Genomic DNA, 22047 nt, shown 5'->3' with positions numbered 1-22047 from the left:
TTCTGCTGCTCGTGACCCTCATCATCCTATACTTAACGGTCTTCAAGCCGAAGCAACCGGAAGTGCGCGGCACGGTGGTCGGCCTCCGGCAGATCGAGTTCCAGCCCTTCCCCAACTTCATGCTGAACATTACGCTGGTTGTGGCCGTCACCATCGAGAATCCCAACTACGCCGGCTTCGAGTTCGAGAGCGGGACGACCTTGATCTTCTACCGCGGTGTCTTGGTCGGACAGGCGCCGGTGATGGAAGGGGAAGTCGGCGCGCGCTCGACGGAGACGCTCAGCGTGTACGTCGAACTCGAGGTGTCGACGATCACAGCCAACCCCAACTTCGTGCAAGACATCGCCTCGGGAATTCTGCCTCTTGAGTCGTCCACGAGCGTTCGGGGGAAGGTGACCATTCTGGGGGTCTTCAAACTCAATGCATCCATTTTAACGTCGTGTGATATAACCGTGGCCCTTCTTTCTCGCTACGCGAGCGCGACCTGCAATTCCAGAGTCAGCACTTGATCGCCGACCGTAGTATATGTACAGTAGATTTCTCTTTTTGTTTTGTTTCCCGTATACAGTTCGGATGTAATGGGCTCCCTGTAATCATTATTTCATTGGGTGTGGAGTTGGATTTGTTGAGTCTGATGACATCTTATATATTGGATTATGCACATGGAATAGGAATCTTAATAACCTACTCAAGAAGAATCTCATCCTGTTTAGCCTGTGCTTTCTTGCATTTCCAATCTGCAGTCACAATTGAAGGATGTTTCTTCACCCAAAAAAGATGGACTGTTCAACAAGGCAAAGTTAAGAGGCCAGCATTATGTGTCATAGTTGCATTTTGAAACAGATTGCAGCTATGCACGTCTAGCAGTCTGTTTGTTTACACCATATAGTCAGGGAGATATCTCTTCGGTACACAAGCAAAATTATGAGGGAAGACTAGGCTGACTATTGCTTCATCAAGGAATGTGTATATCAGCAAAATTTTGAGTACTTTGAATCACCAAAATTTCACCATTCCCCATCAAAAATGTTTGCCTAATTCAACCTTCTTCACAAGTCGCAAGGTGTTGTGTAGGATGGAATCCAATATCCCAGCAACCTGAAACACACAACAGTTCACAGAAGTCTTGTTCTAATCAATAGAAGGCAAAAGCATCAGCGAAGCAGACTGGGAAGCATACCGTGAAAACGCCTCCAATGATGGCACAAATATTGGTGACAAAGTGGGATAAGGGTTTTGGAACTTCAGTTACCAAGACCTGGAATTTATATCGGTATGTCAAGCAGCTAAATCTAAGTTTTGCTCAAATTGATTCAAGTGACAGATGCCAACCTGCATAGGAGATGGTTCATAATGAAATTTAGCAACAGGAATGTGTAGACTGTCCACCAAACTACTGTGGGCCGTGTACTCGTACTCCTCAAGTAATTTGAGTTCCTGAGAAGACCTTCTTGACACTACCTCAGACTTTACCACTTGAAGATAATGCTCAATCTGCAAATTTATATGAAAGGCATAAATAGATTTTCTCTAGGAGTCAAAAAGCTATCCAGCATCCCTAGGTAAACTATAAAGATCTATTTGCTTTAATTTTAACAAGTGAAAGTTGCATCAAAACCTACCAGCACACTTTCTTATTATTATTATTAACATCATCATCATCATCATCTCTTCTTTTCATTTCCATTTTGGACAAGCCCTAAGGGTCCAACTATTATAATATGTCATATGTTAAACAGAATGGTTAGTTCTTTGTAAGGAGGATTCAAGATGACTTAAAATGGCACATTTATAGCCTGTCTCCTTTCTCCATTGAATTTCTTAATTACTAAAGTACACTAAGCGGCTTCCATTAGGGGTCAACAATGTTTAACTATTATGGGTAACATTAGTGAAAAGATGCATTTACAGATAATATCACTTCTCAATTAATACATCACAATTTGGATTTGCATCCACTAAATGCCAAATAAGCTGTCTAGAAATGAGGATGATGGAGATTGGAGAGTATATACGCAACAGAAGAGGTATTGAAACTTACAGTAACATTTGCGTTAACATGATCACGATTAGTAATATATGAGTGGCCCATCAATCGATCATGACTTCCACCAAGATATGGCGTCAGTCTCTTCAATTCAGACAGCATCCTCAACGAGAGCTTTTTACCAAACGAAAATTGTGAAACAACATGCGAGACATTTATCTGAGATGGATCGAATGAGTGTGCTCCAGAGTGAGCTGAGATAACAAGATTACCAGGAACCTGAATAATTAGCAAAGTCAAAGAATGTCACAACCTTATTTTTATCAGATAAAAGAAAACACACCAAACATGAAAACTAAAATATTAAAATACATTCAAAAACCAAGTTCTTTTATATATTTGCACCGCAAAAAGATAACATATATGCACAAATAAAAATGGTCAAAAAGCTCAATTTCATCATGATCATGATTTTCTTCTACGTATGAAACACACGCAGAAATCCTTCGGAAGTAACCCAGATTAACTGAAAATAAAATTGGGACCAACACTGCTTAAAAATTATCCATTTTTAAAGCAAAGATGTGAAGAATAATATTTCAACTGTACACTGTCCCATATGAGTAAAGAAAGAAGGTTGTTTACCTTCTTAACACGTACAAAACCTTCTATTCTACATCCACTGGTCAATGGTGCGGGACGCTTTGCTGTATCAACAGATTTATTAGATTTATCTTCCAATGCCAGCTTATGAGACTCTCTTGGAACAGGAGCAACCAGAGTTTCCATTGCCTGAAATTGCCAACTCCCACAATCAGTTCATCTAGAATTAGTTCAAAGAATGAGATCAAAGGACAATCCTTAATTTTGTAAAGACATAAGAAATTAATTTGAACTAATATCATCAACAATTGATTAATTCAACAAAAGCAATAAGCATACCGCTACTAAACTTTCAGTGTCACGCTCTCCATAATAAGATTCATGTTCATGGTGTCCATGGTTGTCCCTGCATTATTTGACAATTTAATAGCAAGTATTTAAATTGAATCATATAAAAAAAGAAGTGATTCTAAATTTCCCATAGAATTTTTGTGGATTTTAAAGAGGGATCAGAAGTTTCATCAACAAAAATTAACTTTTAGCTTGTTATAACTGCAGTATATATATCAAGAACATAGGCTTGCAGTGCTTAATGGTTAGCTGTGATAACATCAATTTATTACACTGACAGTTATGCAATCTTTATTTGTCGCACTGTGTAATTTATGAGATAACATGAATTCATATAAACTGAGTTCATAGAATGTGTAATTATTCGTATACATAAAAATGATCATGTAGGTTGACAGCAGCAACAGAGTAAAACAAAATATTGTATTTTTTCACCATTGTTAATAACAAAATAACACAAGCACTTACACATTTTTGAAGCAACATGAGAGAATTTCAAGATTCCCAATCCAGTGAGAAAGATGTATGCCTTAAAAAAATCAATGAACAATGACAACGTGAAGAAAACAAAATTCATGTATCTTTCTTGCCCCGTTTCTCTTATTTCTTTCACCAAATCCATCCTCCACCAGAATTTCACCACAGCAGCACTATTCCAGTTTCTAGTAAAGCTAAATCTGTAAGATGGTTACAGATGCTACCATTGATTAAAGACTTCCAAGAACATTTCACATTAAGCATTCTTAAAAAGTCAGTAAAAGGACTGAAGAAAATATTGGACGGAAGTATGGTCAAGATGACAAAAGTCTTTGCAGAGATCAAGAACATGAAATCCTCATGAAAGAAAAATTAGATTATGAAAATTAATCAACATTAGCAGATGAAGATTTTTTTGCTAACAGAGTCTAAATAAGAGAAGAGCAGTGTTGAGGAAGACGGCAATGATACAGATATATAAATTGAGTTGTTACCATAGATGTCGCTATCCAACCCAATGGAAAATTTGACCCAATAGTTTGATAAGGAAGATAACCACCGGTCAAGGTAATGACAGTCGATCCATCTAGTCCTATGTATTATCGATTAAATCATCCACCCACTTCTAATCTGAAACTACTTTGTGTGTCATGATCTCCATTTAAAATGCTTTGACATTCCCAACAAGGTACAAAGCTCAATGCAAAGCTCAGAATAATACCTAGCCCCTAGACTAATTTGTAGGTATTTCGTTCATAGTTAGGCCTTCTCGCCATAATACTGTGTTATCTCCAATACCAATTGTCATGACCCATCCGATGGGAAACTAACACAATAACTTGATCAGCGTAAAAATGTTGACCAAAATAAAGATAATAGTCAGCAATGCTTAAGCCCAAATTATCAATAATAGGTTCGCTAGCCTTATATGTTATCATCATAATCATTCTCCCACTTCCGATGTGGGATTATTTGGGGTGTCACAATGAAGGAATCCGATACATATGTAGATGTTCCCCATCAGTCTGGTTGATCAAGTTTCTTAAATTGAACTCTGTGTACATACTATCCTCAAGCCATCCAAAAAGGTGTTCTCAGATCCCTCTTCATTGCCTTATATGTTGCAAATCATTGTCACGATCTTCAACTCAAGTCACATTTTATTACCAGAAGCCATCATTTGAATAAGTCAATCGAAATTTAAGCCATCTTGGAAAATTCCTACCTAACTCCCCACTGAAAGATCTTAAAGCTACAATTGATTATTTAAAACCCTTTTTTCATCTACTAGCAGATCTCAAGATGTGCTTGGGGATTGATCGAGCGAATTACTGCAAGATAGTTGCGCATAGTTAAGTTTAAGCAATTTTGCCAAAAGAAAAGTTTCTTAATTTAATGTATTATAGAGCTATTTCAGTAAAGAGTCTTCGAGCTTGCTCTAGAATACTTCAGTTAGTAGTTTGAGGCAAGTTCTAGCTCCTTATATCAATCTAAATTTCTATGACTAAGCCCTTAAATATAATTTTAAGATGGAATCAAACTGTTCTAACACGATAAATGAATAGTTCTTTGGATGAGAATTTCTTAAGAGTATTAGTTGAGTAGACTCCAAGATGAGCTGTAAGGAATAGAATGAACAGTGATTTTGGAGGAAAAAAATGAAATTTAAAATAAATTTTCATGTGTTTGAGAATTTCTAGGCCTCTGGCCTGCTAATCTTTTCTTCCTGATTCCTCTTTCGGCTATATCTTTCTCTTCTTTACATCTTCCTCCTCCACCTCCTTTTTTCTAAGGAATCATATTCCTATTATCTATTTCTCCCAATTTTTAACGCACCTGCAGTATTATTCCTTTTTTAAAACCAAACAAATCATAGCTTGATTGGATTTTCTCCAACAATAACTCCATAAGGAATTTTGATTTCCTTTCCGCATTACATTTCAGGGATATAAGTTGCTACAATTAAAAAATAAACAAGTTATCTAATTTAAAAAAGAATCAAGAAAACATTATTTTTTGATAGTCTCATTAATGCTGAAAATAAAAATGCTCTAAATATGAGGTCTTCACAAATCACAATGGGAAAAATCAGTAGAGTATCCATGTGAAATCATTGCTTGCTTCCTAAAATCCTTCATCAAAACTGTGATTGCAAAGCAGCAGAGCAGCCCTGCTAAATCAAATCAAGACAATAAAGCTATAGAAAAACTGACAGTAATGTTATTATAGAGGTCATAACTCATAACCACATTAGGAAGATTCTTGCACACTTAAATGGTCTTACCTGATGATATAAAAAGAATAAACGAAATGTTAACAATGAAGAAAATATTCCAACATAAAAATATAAACATTGATTTTTCCAGATGACAAGACAGCTTAATTAAGATCCTTTTCTGGAGGAACCTTTCCGTGTATGACTTTCCTTGTCATTAATTAATGCAAGAAACCTAGCGATCTTGCAAAAATAAATCAGTTACTAACACTAATATCTTAGTATAGATCAGAAATTACCCTAGAAGGGCATTACTGTTGAGACATCCACTTGTTGCATAATTGATAGGTCTTGAGTTTGAGTCCATATATGAGTTGTTAATGGATATTTCTTTTTTGAAAAAAAGAAGGGCATCTGACTGAAACATCAAAATGTACTCTAGTTTTTACATATTTTTCACTTTCATGATGCACTATCTTCTATACAACCCAAAGTGTCATTATAATTTCAATTATAAGTGAGCCTCCATCAAGGACTCTGATATCCACACCCACGAATCTGGTTGAACATGTATCCAAATGTCCATGAGGCAGACACCTACGAAACTCTCAAATAATATATTCCAACAACAAATGATACAACAACATGATAAGTATATATCTTTTTAAGAACTTGAAATTATACAACATGATAAGCCTCCTTCTAAGTGTTGTTGCTTGTATGAACTCAACTTTTTAAATATCACATTCCCATAACATTGTACTCATCATATGAAATATTTTAACTATTCTTTTCATACATTGATCCATATGGGGGTTCGGGCTCGATGGTCCGTTGATCCGATACCACCTCTTGGATGGAAGTTCTGATGAAGGAGAGAACTATCGCTAAAAGATCAAGTGTAAAACCAAAAGAAAACAACCTCTCTGGCTTGTAAAGCTAAAGTGCTAACTACAACGCTTAAAGCAACAAAATAAAAGTGCAAATAGAGACTAATAGGTGCATAAGAACGCAAGTTATCTTTGGACAACACCTGAATGCTCTTGACAGATTACAGATCATTGCTGGTTTCGGTCTCCTCTCTTGCTACTAAAACCTGCTCTTGAGGTTTGGCGAGCGAACAGCAAGTCTTGGGACTTCTTTCAGCAGTTGGACAAAGCTTCCATGAAGAACTTTGGCTGCTGAAACTCGAGGAAGAAGGGATTACAGCTGGAGGGCAAAACCCTTTTTTGAACTCTTGTTCTTTTGACTCTCTGCACCAGCTAGAAGGCTAGGATGGACTATGGGACTTCTTGGTTGCCTTTGGTTGCTTTTGTTCTTCTTTTTGTTGCTACCAAAAGCCTCTTTGGAAGATATCAAGGCTGGCAACAAATCGAGAAAAATTGAGAAAAGATCTCTGCACCAAGGTGGCCATAGGCAGTAAGAAGAGTTGCTGATCTTGCAAACCCCTTCCTCTCTCTCTCCTCTCCTCTCAGCCTAGGGCCAGTTGGCTTCTCAAGAGGGGGTACAACTTGGATACTTCAAGGGGGGCTGTAACCCCTTAGACTTATAGGATCGAGGGCGTCCAAAGTCCAATACTGATTAGGACCTCTTATCAGTTCCCTGCAATCACAAGAGTTTTCTGTTGGAGGGTGCGCTAGTTGGCTAGGTGCTACCCTAATCCTAGTCCTACTAGGATTGGGATTGAGATGACTTGGGGATGCTCTAGATGAGTCTCTCCTCCCTTTTTTATAGCTGAGATAGGGATGAAGTCCTAGCGTTAGGACTTGGAGAATCCTAATACTCTAAGACTTGGAGAGTCCTAATGCATTTAAGACTTGGAGCTTACTTGAATATGGTCTTTAAGCTCGAGATTGGGCTTGGTTTAGTTTGACCAAGATCGAATTATAGTCCAACTGGAATTCCAATTGGGTCAATTGGAGTTCGGCTCGAACTGTGCTAGATCATCCTGATCATACATGTTCCTATATATCATATCATTTTTTTAATTATTCTTTTCCGACATGTCACTAAATCTATATTTTGTCTCGCAGCCACACTTGGATATGCATCTTGTGTCTAGTCCATGCAATACTTAATATTATAAAGAAACCATATAATGCATATTCCTACTAGAAAAGGGAAAACAATTAATATGGAAAAGCTCAAGTCAGTAAAATAAACATAACAAAGATTTCACGAAGATAAATAGAACTTACTTGGAACTCTTTCACTATAGATTAAATAATCCCAACTCTTTCACTATAGATTAAATAGTCCCAACCCCACCCCCACCCCGACCCCCTATTTTAAAATAAAAAATAAAAATCTCCAGTATTTTCAGGTGCTACTGTATGAGAATGCAACTGACGTGGAATGAACAGCAATCTATCTGGAACATTAATTACTTCAACTTTAATTACTGTGAGACACTCATTAGCAAGCTTTTGAAGATAAGTCGCTTAAACATCATGATAAGCTCCATTTAGTTACATACTGTCACTTGTATGTAAAGGAAAAGAAAGGTTAATTTAACATATCAAGTGCCATCATGGATGTAACACAGTTTGTTAAGCATTGTACTTACTTAACATCACTTCCTTTCCTGAAAATCCGAATAGATGGGTAACCTTGAATATGATGCCTGCAAAGTTTTTCAAGTTGCGTCATATTCTACCTTCAAAGAGCAGTGGCAAAAGATACAAGATGTCAAGATTAATTGATTGAGTAGTACTTCATGTATAAGAATCACAAGGTGAAGTTCTTTACATAAGTTCTCAGAAAAGGAGGTATGGCAAAGATAAATAAAATTAAAATATATGCATAGTTGTTCTGCTTATGATTTCTCATATTTTATAGTTGATTCGTCTTCTCTTGCTTGTCTTCTCATTCATCTTCCTTCTTCCAATCATTTCTTCTTATTTTCCAAGTTCTTACTTGAGGCACAACAAACTTTAAAGGAAATAAAATTAGATTCCAATGCTAGTATCATACTAAACAAGGTTCATCATACCACTGTGTGCCACTCGGTATGAGCAATACATACTGGTCCAATAGGGGATTGGTAAGGGTGGCACATACCAATCTGTCGGTAAATCATGTGTCGGTATATCGGTATGTACTATACCAACGATCGATCGGTACACTAGTACGGACCAGTAAGACGAACCATAATATAAACTACAAAGCACTTTGCATAAAACCAATATAGAAGTAGATCTAATAAAGTTCTCAAAAAGAGAATATTTAAGAAAAACAACACACAATGTCATACATAAAACTTGTCTTTCAATTCAAGTTATCCACCTTACAGTTCAGCCCTAGAAAATCTTCAAGGTGATCCAGAAGTTTCCTTCAAACTGTCATTTCTGATCTAGCAGCAATGACAATGCTAAATGTTAATATGTAGCTTAGGGCTACACTATGCCTAGTTTAAAGATCAAGAAATAATCTTCTTAAATTAAATAGTCCATGAACTAATAAGATCTTTAATAGAATAAAGCCATACAGGAATTTCTATTTATTGTAAGAGCTGTCAACCAAAGCTACTTGGATTTCCAGAATATCATAGTTATGAAAGTTTTGGAATAAATTACATAAACTAAAGTTTCTAACCTTTGCTAAACTAAAATATTAAATAATTGGATAGTCTCCAATTCTTCATTACCCCATACAATTAGTAGAATAGTACCAAAGATCACTTGTAACCTGAAATTTAATTAACATGATAATTTCAAGGAATGGGAAACCTAACATGAAAAGTACCTTCTGCACAATTCTGCTTCTTGAGTACAATCAACTTTTCCCAACAAAATCCGTCCATCCATTTCAGGATCATGTCTGAAAGTATAAAAGTTAAAGTGAAAAATGAATATTTATCTCAAAAATAGAGCATAAAATAAGCAAGATGGGAACAAGAAAGAACTAAAAGCAACACCTTTCTTTGATTATTTTAGCTGCCCTCTCCCATGATGGTTTCTGAGACAAACGATCAAACACAAAGAGAAAACTGAAAATAAATACAGACCTTTCAAACCATTCATTGAAAGAACATGGCATCATATATAATGTCTACTCAGGAAAGGTTTAAAATGTGAAATACAGATATTGCATCAAGGAAATGAACAACTGATGCAAAGGCTTCAAAAATTTTAAATGTGGCCACAGGAGAAGCATAAGGATGGCTGATCAGAAAACTGCTAATGTGTAGGCTGTAACTATCCTTTAAAAAGAGGGACTATTCATGCTTGCTTAACTAATATGGACTAGATTGAATCTTTATTAAATAAAATGAGCCCTGAACATGGACATGACATGCAATGAAATGGAACGAAGCATTTGTTACTTCTTGTGAGATGGAATACTCAAATCCTAGGTAATAAATGGTATAAATGTGGACAAATGGATTTAACTATTTATTTAATATGATATGAAATGTCAAGATGCCAGCTTATTATTATTTCCTGAAATAAATACTTTAAATTTTTAATACAAATTACTACAATTTGATCAACTAGAATTTGTTCTTTAATCAGCCAGAGCATGTTACCTTGTTAATTTAAGTGTTTTACTGTGACAAGTTGTATAACTCACTCCTACAAAACTTTTCTATGAAAACCAAAAGTCTCACTATCTTTCACAACAGCACCTTCTTGAACAATGGAGAAACTAGGTTTACTTTTACTATTTTCCATTGCAGTAGTAGTTGATTGTCGTCAGAAACATGAAAGCAAATGCAATAGTAACATTATGAATGCCTCTAAAGTTATTCTAAGATGCATAGTTCATGTTCAATCTACTCATAAAAAGGGTGTGTAAACCTGTATGATAGTTACCAGTTTGACCACGAACACGTACAACACCATATAGCTTGGTCTCAGTAATTGTTGTTCTTTAAGTTATACTGGATGTTACGGATCAGTATTACACATGGTAATATTGGTACTCCACCATACCAATAGCTTACAAGAAGTCATCATAATTGAGATCCGACTGATATTTTAACACCAAGTTTATAACTATAGTAGAAATGGCAAGTACAAAATTTGACTAAAGGATCAAAGTTCTATAACATGGTCTGTTGGCTAACATCCAAGTTAGTAAGTGCCAACGGCACACAACATCATGTTGACATGGGTGCTAGTAGAAACTAGGTGGGGAAGGGCTTAAATCAATTGGTTTACAATTACAAAAAAGTGTTTATCTTTGTGGACAAGTCCAACTGCTGTATCATTTCTGACAAATGTAATATATCCAACATTCGATGGCATTTTTAGCATGACCTAGTAAAGATTGTGGCATCATCCATTCCAAAATATAAAAAAGTTTGCTTTTTGAGGCCAATCATGAAAGATAACAAGTGCAACACCTAATGATTTGAATCAATTTATTTCAGACAAATAATAAGGTGAAAGCCCTTGAACAAAGATAAGCTATAGAGCTCTAAAGCTCGAACACTTCAAAACCCTTTGTAGTTTCCTTGTCTTTCAAGACATCCTAGAGATGCCAGATATTCCAAAGGATATCATCATATTAAGACATGTACGATCAGATATTAATAAGACATATCTACTTTGTCCTTTTAACATAATGGCCAAAAATATTTTCTTAATATTTGCATAATCCATACAAGTATACAACATATACTTTCATATATATGATATTGAGAACATACATAAAATACATATTGCTGATTACTAAGTTATTCATGTACCATGTCTTAATTTTTTAACATTAACGATGTTTCGAGTGTCTGTACTATGTTGTGTCTATGTCAAAATTCATAATTCATACCTATCGACGCAAAGGAAAAGAAACAAGACCTCATCATGTACTGAAAGGTCTGAAATGGGTTAGATGGGAAAGCTTCACAATAACTCCCTTGTTAAAATGATATGTGCTGCACATATAGCCTGGAACAGCATGAATCTTTCTGTGATCCTGTTTTTGGTTTTTGCCCAATAGCAGAGTGTATTTATTAATTACAAGACTAACACCCATCCCACTGATGACTTGAAGGTGAATATTTCTCTGTGCTCCTTTATAGAGTGACCACTTAAGTAAACATGGCATCAGCTTTGTGGGAGAGGACAGCAATACGTTATCTGATAAAATGCAGATGTAGCATTTATTAAGGACTAGATCATATATATGTCCAAGATATGAACCCTCTATTACATAATGGTACTGAAATGACTTATGCTTTCAAAATCTGGTTGCATATATCCTTCGGTACAAACAAAAGCAACTTACATAAGTAGTAGAATTTACAAGAGGCATACTACCAAGTATCAACTAACAACCTTGTAGTGAGGCAAGAAAACTACCCCTTAACTAAGAAAACTACCCCTTAAAACAGCCAAAAACAGCTTGAGATCCTAGGATTAGAAAGTCTCAAGAATAATATGACATTTTCCAGTCCAGACTTTGGTGTAAAGAGCTAGCTTAATCAGAAGGAGATAAGTTCTGAGATGGCTTCAAACAAAGTCCAGGAGTTCATAATCTCCATGCATCTTCCTAATCGTATAACTGAGGAATTGTCACTTTAATGAGGCAATGTCCTTAATATTATCATTATTTATCCCCAACTTACTATAGTATAAAAACACAAATCTGATATTTAACATCACAAAATCTGATGCAAGGCTAGACAAAAGCAGAATTACCAAGCGATTGCTCCAATAACACCAGGGTGCAAAAAAATTGACAACTAGGATTGAATACCTGCAAAAGAGATTTTGAGATAAGTGAATAAGGAGCTTGCTGCTATTATTAATCACGAGATGCCCATGCTCCTATCAGATCTAGACATAACATATGGTGCATTAATTATAAATATATATTAATAAAAAAGACTAAGCTTACGTACCATGTCTGAAAATCAAAGAAAATATCTTATTGAATAATCACAGCAAGTATGATGCTCAACAAACAAATTAAGAGATGCATGCAAAAGCAGCAAAACTAACCAGTCTGAAAAACTGTACACTCGTAAGAGAGATTTATAGCTACTTCTACATACCATGGATGACAGTAGATAGTTAAAGTTGAAACTATGTATGCTAAAACGTTGTACAGATGGAAATACCTTAAAAGTTAACTTCTAGGACCTATTTGCAAAAATCTCTTTCTTGGGTATCATACAGCTTTTTGATGCTTGCATATGATGGAATCTAGGATCAAAAAATTCTTCCAATGCACTTCATTTAATCAAATTCTCTCATAGAAAATATGGCACTGGACATGGTAGAGTGGACTGATCAATTCAACAATAAAAAGAACTAGGCAATGATATATAAAAATAGAAAATTCATTTCCAAAGCTCCAATTCATATAATCATAGTACAAAAATTAGTGCCTGAAAACCAAGGATTGTTGTACCACCTGAAATGGTACAAAACAAGTGGTACACATGGGTCCAAGCATGGGCCAATACACAGACCACTCCCATTTCAGGCAGCTCGATCAAGTTTAGTAAAAATAATAAAAAATAATAAAAAATAGTGATGGGGCTGTCCAACTTGGTGTTAAAAAAATTAAATAGAAATTAGGGCTCGCGTTCTTCTTGCGTTCAACGTTGTCGTCGTTGCCGCTGCCACTATTTCGCGACATTGCTGCCAATGCCGTTGCCGCAACATTCCTTCTTCTTCTCAAGTATGCTCGCACCTCTTATCCTCCTCTTTTTCCTTCTTCCTTCTCCTCCATTGCTTCTTCTTCCTCCATCCCTTCCTCTTCTTCATTCATTCTTCCTCCTCCCTCTATTCCTCCACCACACATTCCTCTTCTCCCTCGTTTTTCTTCCTTTCCAAAACACCAGTACATACCAGTGTATTAACACATAGTACACCAATATGTATCAGTCCGACAAATCAGTGAAATGGGTCCGGTTACCGAAACGACGATCCTTGCTGAAAACTGATATCATAATCCTCATTCATATCCCTAATATTATAACTAAAATATTTTGTCAGGTAATGAAGCAATGCCCTCAATATTATCATTATTTATGCCTGACTTAGAACAGGATAAAAGCACAGTCTGACATTTAACATCATATATCTGATGCAAGGCCAGACAAGACAGCATTACAAAACTTATTGATAGCATTAATTAAGACTAGATTGTTGGGAATATAAATTTGACCACAAGAAGTGGTTGGTTGGTGTTGGGAACAGCATTTGATAAAAACTAGGAGATCCATGTTTGATCGAGTGTTTGACAAAGTGGGTGTATAATGCATTTTTCCTGATGCACTAAAATAAAAGTAGAAGATGCCTGCAGCAAACCAGCAAAGAGACTAAAAATAAAATTAGAGAAAGAAGCACGTGGAGCGATCATAAGACAAACAAGAGATCAGACATTTCACTTCAATTACAAAATTACTGAAAAATATGATGAAGGAAAAAAAAGAACAAAAATCAACCAAATGAGTTTCCAGACAAAGAAAAGAGACTTTCTTCTTTCGGCTTAAATAACTATATATCTATTTTTTCTAGAACCACTTCATAACATCTAAATCATGAATTGAACAAGTAAAAAGAGAGATATGAGGCCGGGCAGTCCAAGAAAGAGAACTAACTGTTGCTCATATTCCATAACTCTGAAATGAAGCAAACTCTGAACCTAAAAGCAATTGTCAAATGGTAAAATTGCAAATGCAGCGCCTCTATCTGTAAGCAATAGTTACAAAAGAGCCATTGCATAAAGGACAACAAAGCCACCAATGCGCCACATGATATCCGAAAGAATATGGTTTTAAAATTGAATACTTACTGATGTGCATATTTATCAAAACTCTCAGCAGTCAAAGAATCTGAACCATCACTATATTCTTCTTGAAAATCATCTCCATGTTTATTAACTTTTGGGATTGGTCCAGAGTGAAATTCTGATCCAGTTGAAATCAGATTCGGATCTATTGAAAATTTTCGAACTGTTTTTGTGATATTTAACCTGTTCTGCAGATTGTTGAATGTGAATTAAAGTTAAAACTCAGATTAAAATAGGAGAATAGTAGAGGGATTGAAGACCACATTGTAATTAAAAAATGTCAAGATAAATATTAAAATGACAGAACAGAAACAACAGATCACTATTTAAATATTAAATTTTAATTTTAAAGTGAACATGGTATTACTACTAATGCAAGAGCAACTACAAAAATCATAAATACAACTTATATGTGGGCTAAATAGGTGAACAGGATTTATAAACATTTAACTTTCTCTTCCAATGGCTGCCAATTAGTCGGTGTATCTTTAAAGTCATGACAAGAATAGAGATGGACCCACCTCTTTTAGCCGAGCTCCAAGTATCATCACAAATGACATATGCACCTCATGATCTCAAACTATTATGGCTCATTACCTATTATCAAACTCAACTATAGTGGGCCTACATCCAATATGGCTAATACAAAGGAAAGACACCTCAATCCAAGTAGGCATTTACATCATTGCTGTGATCACTGCTGAGGAATGATGACTCAATGTCAAGATTCCTCCCATCACCAACTGTTGTCACCGACAACCATCTTTAGTAACCATCACCAATACCCACCATCTACAATAAGAATCAACCCCTCATCTTCTAATTCCTCATGCATATATATAATGAATCAGGATCCTTCGGTGTCATTGCCAGAATGTGGGATGAAACCTGGCGAGATGGAGGCAAGGGCCAGTTGCCTTAGGATAGGAAGTGAGGAATAACAGTGAGATCTTAATTCTTAGGAAAGAGAAAGGGAGAATACTAATAAATCTTCAAGTTGCATATGCAGGTAGGATAGGACACGAACATGTTTAACCACAAAATTGAGTTGAATAAATCATTCATCTTAGTCGGGTTCAGATTCTCAAGTCTCAACTCAATAACTCAAAATCCATTAACCAGATAACTCATATCTAACTAAACCTATATTTGACTCAAGACTAACCCGTACCAAAGTATCAATATTAAACTGATTGGCTCAACCATATTCTGTATGTGAACTAACCATATTCCGTTAATTATTAGATTGGTCAAGTTAGGTATAGACCCAGATCTGAACGAAGTATAATTATGACTCAGCCATATGCTGGCACATTTAGATCACTCTGCTAAGGACAGAAATCACTTGAGGGCCAATACATAATATAACATCTTTTATGGACTAGTAAAAACATCATAACCATCATTTAACCTCTAACTATGGTTCAAAAATGAGTTGATGGATTTGTCATGAATACAGAATCAATTGAGCATATTCATTTCCTTATATTCCATATATGGAATCCATTTGATGATTACGCTGTCATTTGATTCTATAATTCAACTATTCAAGCATGCTGATAATGTTGCACGATGTACCATACTCCCATGATAAGTTTGTGAAGTAGAGAAGCATGTACTAGCTATATAGAACTACCACATACATGATAAAAGTAGGCATCAACAAAAAGGTAATACTAGTAAATGCCAAAGACAGATACTTACAGTTCCCAGTACATCACTCACATCAACTGATGCAAATTCACACGACAGTGCTGGGAAACTACAAATAAATTAAACACTTGAACAGTCAGAAGAACCAGGGCATATGTCACAATAGAAAAATGAAAAAGGATGCTCAGACATGATTCATGGTATACACAAACTCCATTCAACCATATAAAGCAAGATGCACCAAAGGCATGATCAAAAAACAGACAAAGATCCAGATAATTGGTGCAAGGAAAACACTGTCATAGTCCATCTAGAAAACAATAAGCCAAATCTGTAACCAATTACCAACTAATTCAACATGGATGGAAAAAGATTTACAAGCTATTAGAAAATGACATAAAATTGCAGCAGACAAATGCACTCAAAAGATTATAGGAGCATATTTTGAAACCAAGTTCAGCAGAATAATGCTTTGATATGGTCAAAAGGTAAGTTAATCAACTGCTCAAGCTCTCTGCACATAATGTATCCAGTAATCCTTGATCCACTCCATCCATCTCAATAGCTTAGCTTTAGATTATTCGTGTGCACCTGTATCTAGTTTGTAGTATATGTACAATGATAAAGACAATGATAATAAAACCAGGGCTACCAAGCTGGATCATCAAGTTGGAGGACTTCTCATTGTTTTTGTCTCATTTTGGATGGTTGCTAGAGGATAGCTTTCTTTGGCATCTCTTGGGGTAGATCATCAAATTATTAAGGATAAAACATCTTGCGTGTAATTGTTTTGATACCATTATAGATAACATGTGTGTAGGTCTGTAGGAAACTAGGAATACGGTCTTTAACTTGTGATGTGGAGTTTAACTTGCTAACAATGTAAATGAAGGATTATTGTGCTGATCTACATGTGTCAATACGTTAGAATATATCATGTCATAAAGGTGTTAATAAAAGTCTCATTACCCACAACATGAGGCTCCCACCAGGGGTCTAGGGAGGGTCAATATAGATGTAGTTTTCCCTCTAAATATAAAGAGGTTATTTTTGCAACTTGAAACTTGGTCTCCTGGATCATAAAAGAGCAATCTTAACATGAAATATTAGCATTCCAAAAGGGCATCAACAAGCTACTGCATAATATGGCAATCCTTGATGTGCATAATTCTTTTTTACATTTCTTACACCATGTATGATTCCAAAATGTCTTGGAACATTAAATTATAGATATAAATATAAATTAATTTTTACTAATAGAACTCATGTCACCATGTCCTAATTCGAGTTTCGTTTTGTCACTCTGTGTCATATTGTGTTTGTGGCCCATGTCTATCTCCATGTTCCATAGTTTGAGATCATGCATTAAATCAAGGTATACAGTTTTGAATAATATCGCCCGATACGGGCGATACGTACTGGTCCGATAATATATCAGTACGCGGACCGCCCGCTACCGAGCAAAATCCCTGTTAGCTTTATAGAGAAACCGCTGATCGTTGAATTTCTTAAAAATCAGAATCCCTGTTAGCCACCTATTTAGAAGATAGATGCTTATCAGAATCTACCATTACACACAAATGAAGGTACGTGAGAAACCTCTTCTGAATGCAGAAATGGAGACAGCAATAAAAATGTTTCTAATTTATATATGTATAGAAAAGAGTAACTGTTCCAAGAACAGACAAGATGAATTTCAAAAAAAATAATGAAAGTTCAACCTTATGTTAAAATCAATGCGCAAGAACTCCCCATCCGAACTCCTATCAACAATTACAGATGTCGTCGTGCTCACCGTTAAATAGTTGTTCAACTCCTGAAATTAAAATTTGTTACAGCTAGGGGCAACAAAACAAGTCTGATAGAAGAAACCACCGTTTGCTAAGAAGACAAAGCAGGTAAAGTTTTCAATGAATTTTTCAACCAACAAACTGAATTTGAAGATGGTTTGTGTTGTTTGTCGAAATGTAGAAAGAGCATGACGAACGAAGTTAGAGAGGAATGTGCTGAGATCCTTTAAAAAACCAACTGTAGGAAAAACCGTTACCTTATGATGGATAATTACAGCGGAAGAAAGCAAACCTTTCATTGGAGAAGTCATTACTTATGGTGTTACATCAACAAACAGAACTTCATAAGGGCATCTACACGTTATCTATTACAAAATTTGAAGATGTCTTCATAATAGGTAGTTTAATGACTTTTCATTGTCATCCTCTTCATAATAGTTGCATATCATTTTCAACTTAAAAATCCAGCTAACAAATGTCTAAAATAGTTAATAGCAGTTGGTTATACCTTCTCTTTTTTCTTAATCCAAACATTTAAGGTGCTGAAATGATAGTAATAACAAGAATGAAAAAAAGCACTAGGACCAAGTTAGACTAGCTAGATATCCCACAACTTCATTGAAGAATGCAGGCATAGTGCTTTCCTCAAAGTAGAAGAAGAGAAAGAAAGACAATCATGTAAACTAAGGAAAAAAGAAAAGGACAAACCATTCCAAACAAAAACATCATGGAGAATGCAGCTACGATAGATAATCCTGCACCTGAAAGTGATGCCTCTGTCAAATCTCGAGGTATTTTCCTGTAGTCAAAAAGAGGTGTTAGGTACCAATAAAAATTAAAGTAGCTTTACAATTCTTTTCAAATAAAATTATCATAAAATTTTAAAGAACCACATCTTAGTACTTTTTGTGTTTCAATTGAAAGTTAAAAATGTATGCCATCAAGCACTCTTATAAGGTGATAGAATAAATTGTTGCCTAAAGAAAATTTACATGGTAAAACAGTTAATGACAAAAAATTACTAACATTAACATTTACAGATCTAATTCTTCATTGGTGCTTATTCCAAACCCATGAACACATAAAATAATCCAGTCAAAGTCCAACCTACTTGATGTATCCTCCTCTACCCATGGGAAAATCTAGAGGTAGAGATACACTGGACCTTAATACTGTGAGCAAGACAGCATGACTCGTCTACAGTCCTCAAAAAGCTAGAGACCGGAATAATTAACTTTCAGTTTTAACTTGGGACTCCTGAATTCCTATAGTCACTAAAAATTCAAATCTTTCCAAGGTGAAACTCCAATCATAGCCCCTGGCGATGTAAAATACATCTCAAAAACAAAATGCAACTGCTTTTCCTTAACCCAGCACGTTCCGCGTGACATGAATTTTAGCATTACAAATGTCCATCCCTAAAAAAATTTGTAAACCCATTAAACAATAACCCAAAGAATGAACAAGAAAATATATGCAAGATTTACACGATCTCCTCTGTTTCAGTTTTATGACACATGCGTCAATAAACCGCAGTGACAATTAAAGAGAAAGTTGGCTCGATCCCATGTCCACCAATAAACCCTATAGATCCAAGATTCCACCAATTTCACCTTCCCAAACAGATGCATCAAAAAATCAAGAAACAACGGAATTAAAATTCACTAGAAATATCCAAGATTCCACTTGCTTTCATCAAGTTCACCATCCCCGAACAGATGCACCAGAAATCAAGAAACGACAGCACTAAAAAGAAAATCTACTAAAAACAACAAGAAAGGAGCCACAGGATCCGGGCAATAATCCATGTAAAAGAAACGGCATTTCTGCATACGAAAGCAGGGATCTTGAAGCAAAGGATCAAACCTGTAGAAATCCACAGACTTGAGCTTGGTTGCGGAGATCATGGCTCCGACGATTAAGAGATCCCTCAATTCCTCCCCAAATCGATAAGGGGTTTCAGATCGTAACCCGAAATGAAGCGAGGGCGAGAGCGGGACACAGTAGATCTCAAGAACTACTCAAGGTCTTCCTCCTCTACGCTTTACGTTTCTTTACCCTCTCCTAGTGTGTTAAAAAGGATTCATCCACTCGGGAAAAAATTAGAAAAATAATATTAAAATAAAATTTTAAATATGCCCTTATGAAGTCAGTTGTCGTCCTATTTGCCCTTCTAATGCATGTATTCATGTAAAATTAAAAATGACAAAAAAATACAAAAGACTCCTGTATTCATGTATTTATGTAGTCAGATATCACCCTATATTCCTATTTGCCCTTCTAATGCATGTATTCATGTAAAAAATTTTAAGAAAAATTAGAATAATAAAATAATAAAATTACTAATGTGTCCTTATGAAGTCAGAGATCATCATTTTTGCCCTTCTAATGCATGTATTCATGTAAAATTAAAAATGACAAAAAAATACAAAAGACTCCTGTATTCATGTATTTATGTAGTCAGATATCACCCTATATTCCTATTTGCCCTTCTAATGCATGTATTCATGTAAAAAATTTTAAGAAAAATTAGAATAATAAAATAATAAAATTACTAATGTGTCCTTATGAAGTCAGAGATCATCATTTTTGCCCTTCTAATGCATGTATTCATGTAAAAAATTTTAAGAAAAATTAGAATAATAAAATTACTAATGTGTCCTTATGAAGTCAGAGATCATCCTTTTTACCCTTCTAAGGCATGTATTCATTAAAAAATATATAAAAAAACAACTTGTAATTACTTTTTTAATCAACTATTAGTGTAATGATAATCTAACTCTAATTAATATGAATACCTTTCGGACAGATGACTCATCTATGGGCTCCAATCTTTTTTTTAATGGTGTATACTCACTCTCTTTCAATTTATGGAATTAGTAGATATTTATTTCAAATAAAAAAGAGGAAACAAGCGAAAAGAATAACAAAAGTATGTTAGGTATAAAAATTGTATATTTAAACTAATTTTAGATATTGATAACCATGATTCATAGTATTTAACTGCAGTTTTGTTTAGATGATTAATAGAAATAGCATATCTAGAGGATTTATGTATTTGGAAGGATGTACATGCAATTAATTTACATTATTTTCGAACTTTGGAAGGATAGGCATTTAAAACTCCACTAGAAAATTAGTAAATATTTGTTTGTCAATTCCCATTTAGAGTTACCAACAAAATTTCTAACCAGACATTAAGTGGGTAGAAAACAAATGAAAACATCTTGGGAAATATTGACTTTTTGAAATAAAATTGCCTAAACAGTAAATTATTTAGATTGAAGTTTATTTTACATGAGAAATGATTTATACTTTATACATAAGATCTATTATCAATTTCAAGAACGACAAACTTAATTTGGCAGGGTGGTTCAGCATCAGTAGACAAGGCAGTTGAGTCTGTAAAATCTGAGCTCTGAAGATTACCTGAGACTTTGAAGCTTACTGTAAACACAATCTGTCTTGAGAGGATGTGCATTCTTAGATGATTAAGCAAACTAAGGAGTAAAGAAAGCCACAGATAAAGAATTATCTATATGTTACAAAGAGCCTTCATGTTCAGAACAATATTTCAAAGCAGGAGTGATTGGATGAACCCCCTTTCTTGTCTCTCCTTCATGTCTTCCGTCTCCTTTTCTGTTTCCTTCTTCAAACTGGCTACTCTGGCATCACCCTGTCTTCTTTTTATGCATTATCTTGTTTCCTTCCTACATCAGCAAATACTTTTTCCATCATTTCAAGATACAGAATCTTAAAAGCCATTATTCTGACTGTGTGTGTGCAGACTTAGTTGAACATATAATGTTTGTAGTGTTTCAAGTTTATTCTTAATTCATTTCTCTTCTGGTCATAAGTCACTGCCTTGCATATTCCCCTCATCCAGTAAACAGAAGCAAATAGTTATTCTGCAATTATAATCAAATAAGATAGTAGGAAGACCCAAACAAACAAACAAAAGATAGTGGGAAGACTACTTCTTGATGCTTTGGAGTTGTTTATTGGTAGTTCAAGTTGAAACTTAGGAGGTGAGTCCTGTCTACAATCTGCTACATTTCTGCAGACCTAGTTTTCATGACCATAACACCATCGAATCTTATCATGCACCAAACAAATAATTATTCTTGGATTATACTAAATTGAATTTGTCTAGTAAAGAAGATATTATATCGATACATCTAACTCTGGTGTCTTTACAATCCGAAAACCTTGGGATGTTCTTT

The 22047-nt window shown here is 35.2% G+C and overlaps 2 protein-coding genes across 2 annotated transcripts; one reads left to right on the top strand and one right to left on the bottom strand.

Moving 5' to 3' along the window:
• Window positions 1-119: 119 nt before the first annotated feature.
• Window positions 120-509, top strand: LOC135624024 (uncharacterized). The gene has a single exon (XM_065127496.1). The coding sequence runs from the start codon at window positions 120-122 to the stop codon at window positions 507-509; it is 390 nt and encodes a 129-aa protein (XP_064983568.1).
• A 179-nt stretch (window positions 510-688) lies between these two features.
• LOC135622952 (protein disulfide isomerase-like 5-4) lies at window positions 689-19878 on the bottom strand. Its single transcript, XM_065125324.1, has 15 exons — window positions 19691-19878; window positions 18533-18623; window positions 17756-17850; window positions 16086-16143; window positions 14385-14569; window positions 12278-12335; window positions 9550-9590; window positions 9378-9452; window positions 8200-8256; window positions 2930-2996; window positions 2633-2779; window positions 2042-2266; window positions 1333-1494; window positions 1181-1258; window positions 689-1098 (listed from the first exon to the last, which is right to left on the bottom strand). Exons 1-15 carry the CDS (start codon window positions 19729-19731, stop codon window positions 1021-1023), a joined length of 1458 nt encoding a protein of 485 aa, XP_064981396.1. The 5' UTR covers window positions 19732-19878; the 3' UTR covers window positions 689-1020.
• Window positions 19879-22047: the final 2169 nt, after the last annotated feature.

This window comes from Musa acuminata, chromosome BXJ2-9 (genome assembly GCF_036884655.1).
Source record: "Musa acuminata AAA Group cultivar baxijiao chromosome BXJ2-9, Cavendish_Baxijiao_AAA, whole genome shotgun sequence".
NCBI lineage: Eukaryota > Viridiplantae > Streptophyta > Magnoliopsida > Zingiberales > Musaceae > Musa > Musa acuminata.
The sequence above is the reverse complement of the archived record's forward strand: the minus strand, read 5'-3'. Positions and strand labels throughout refer to the sequence as shown.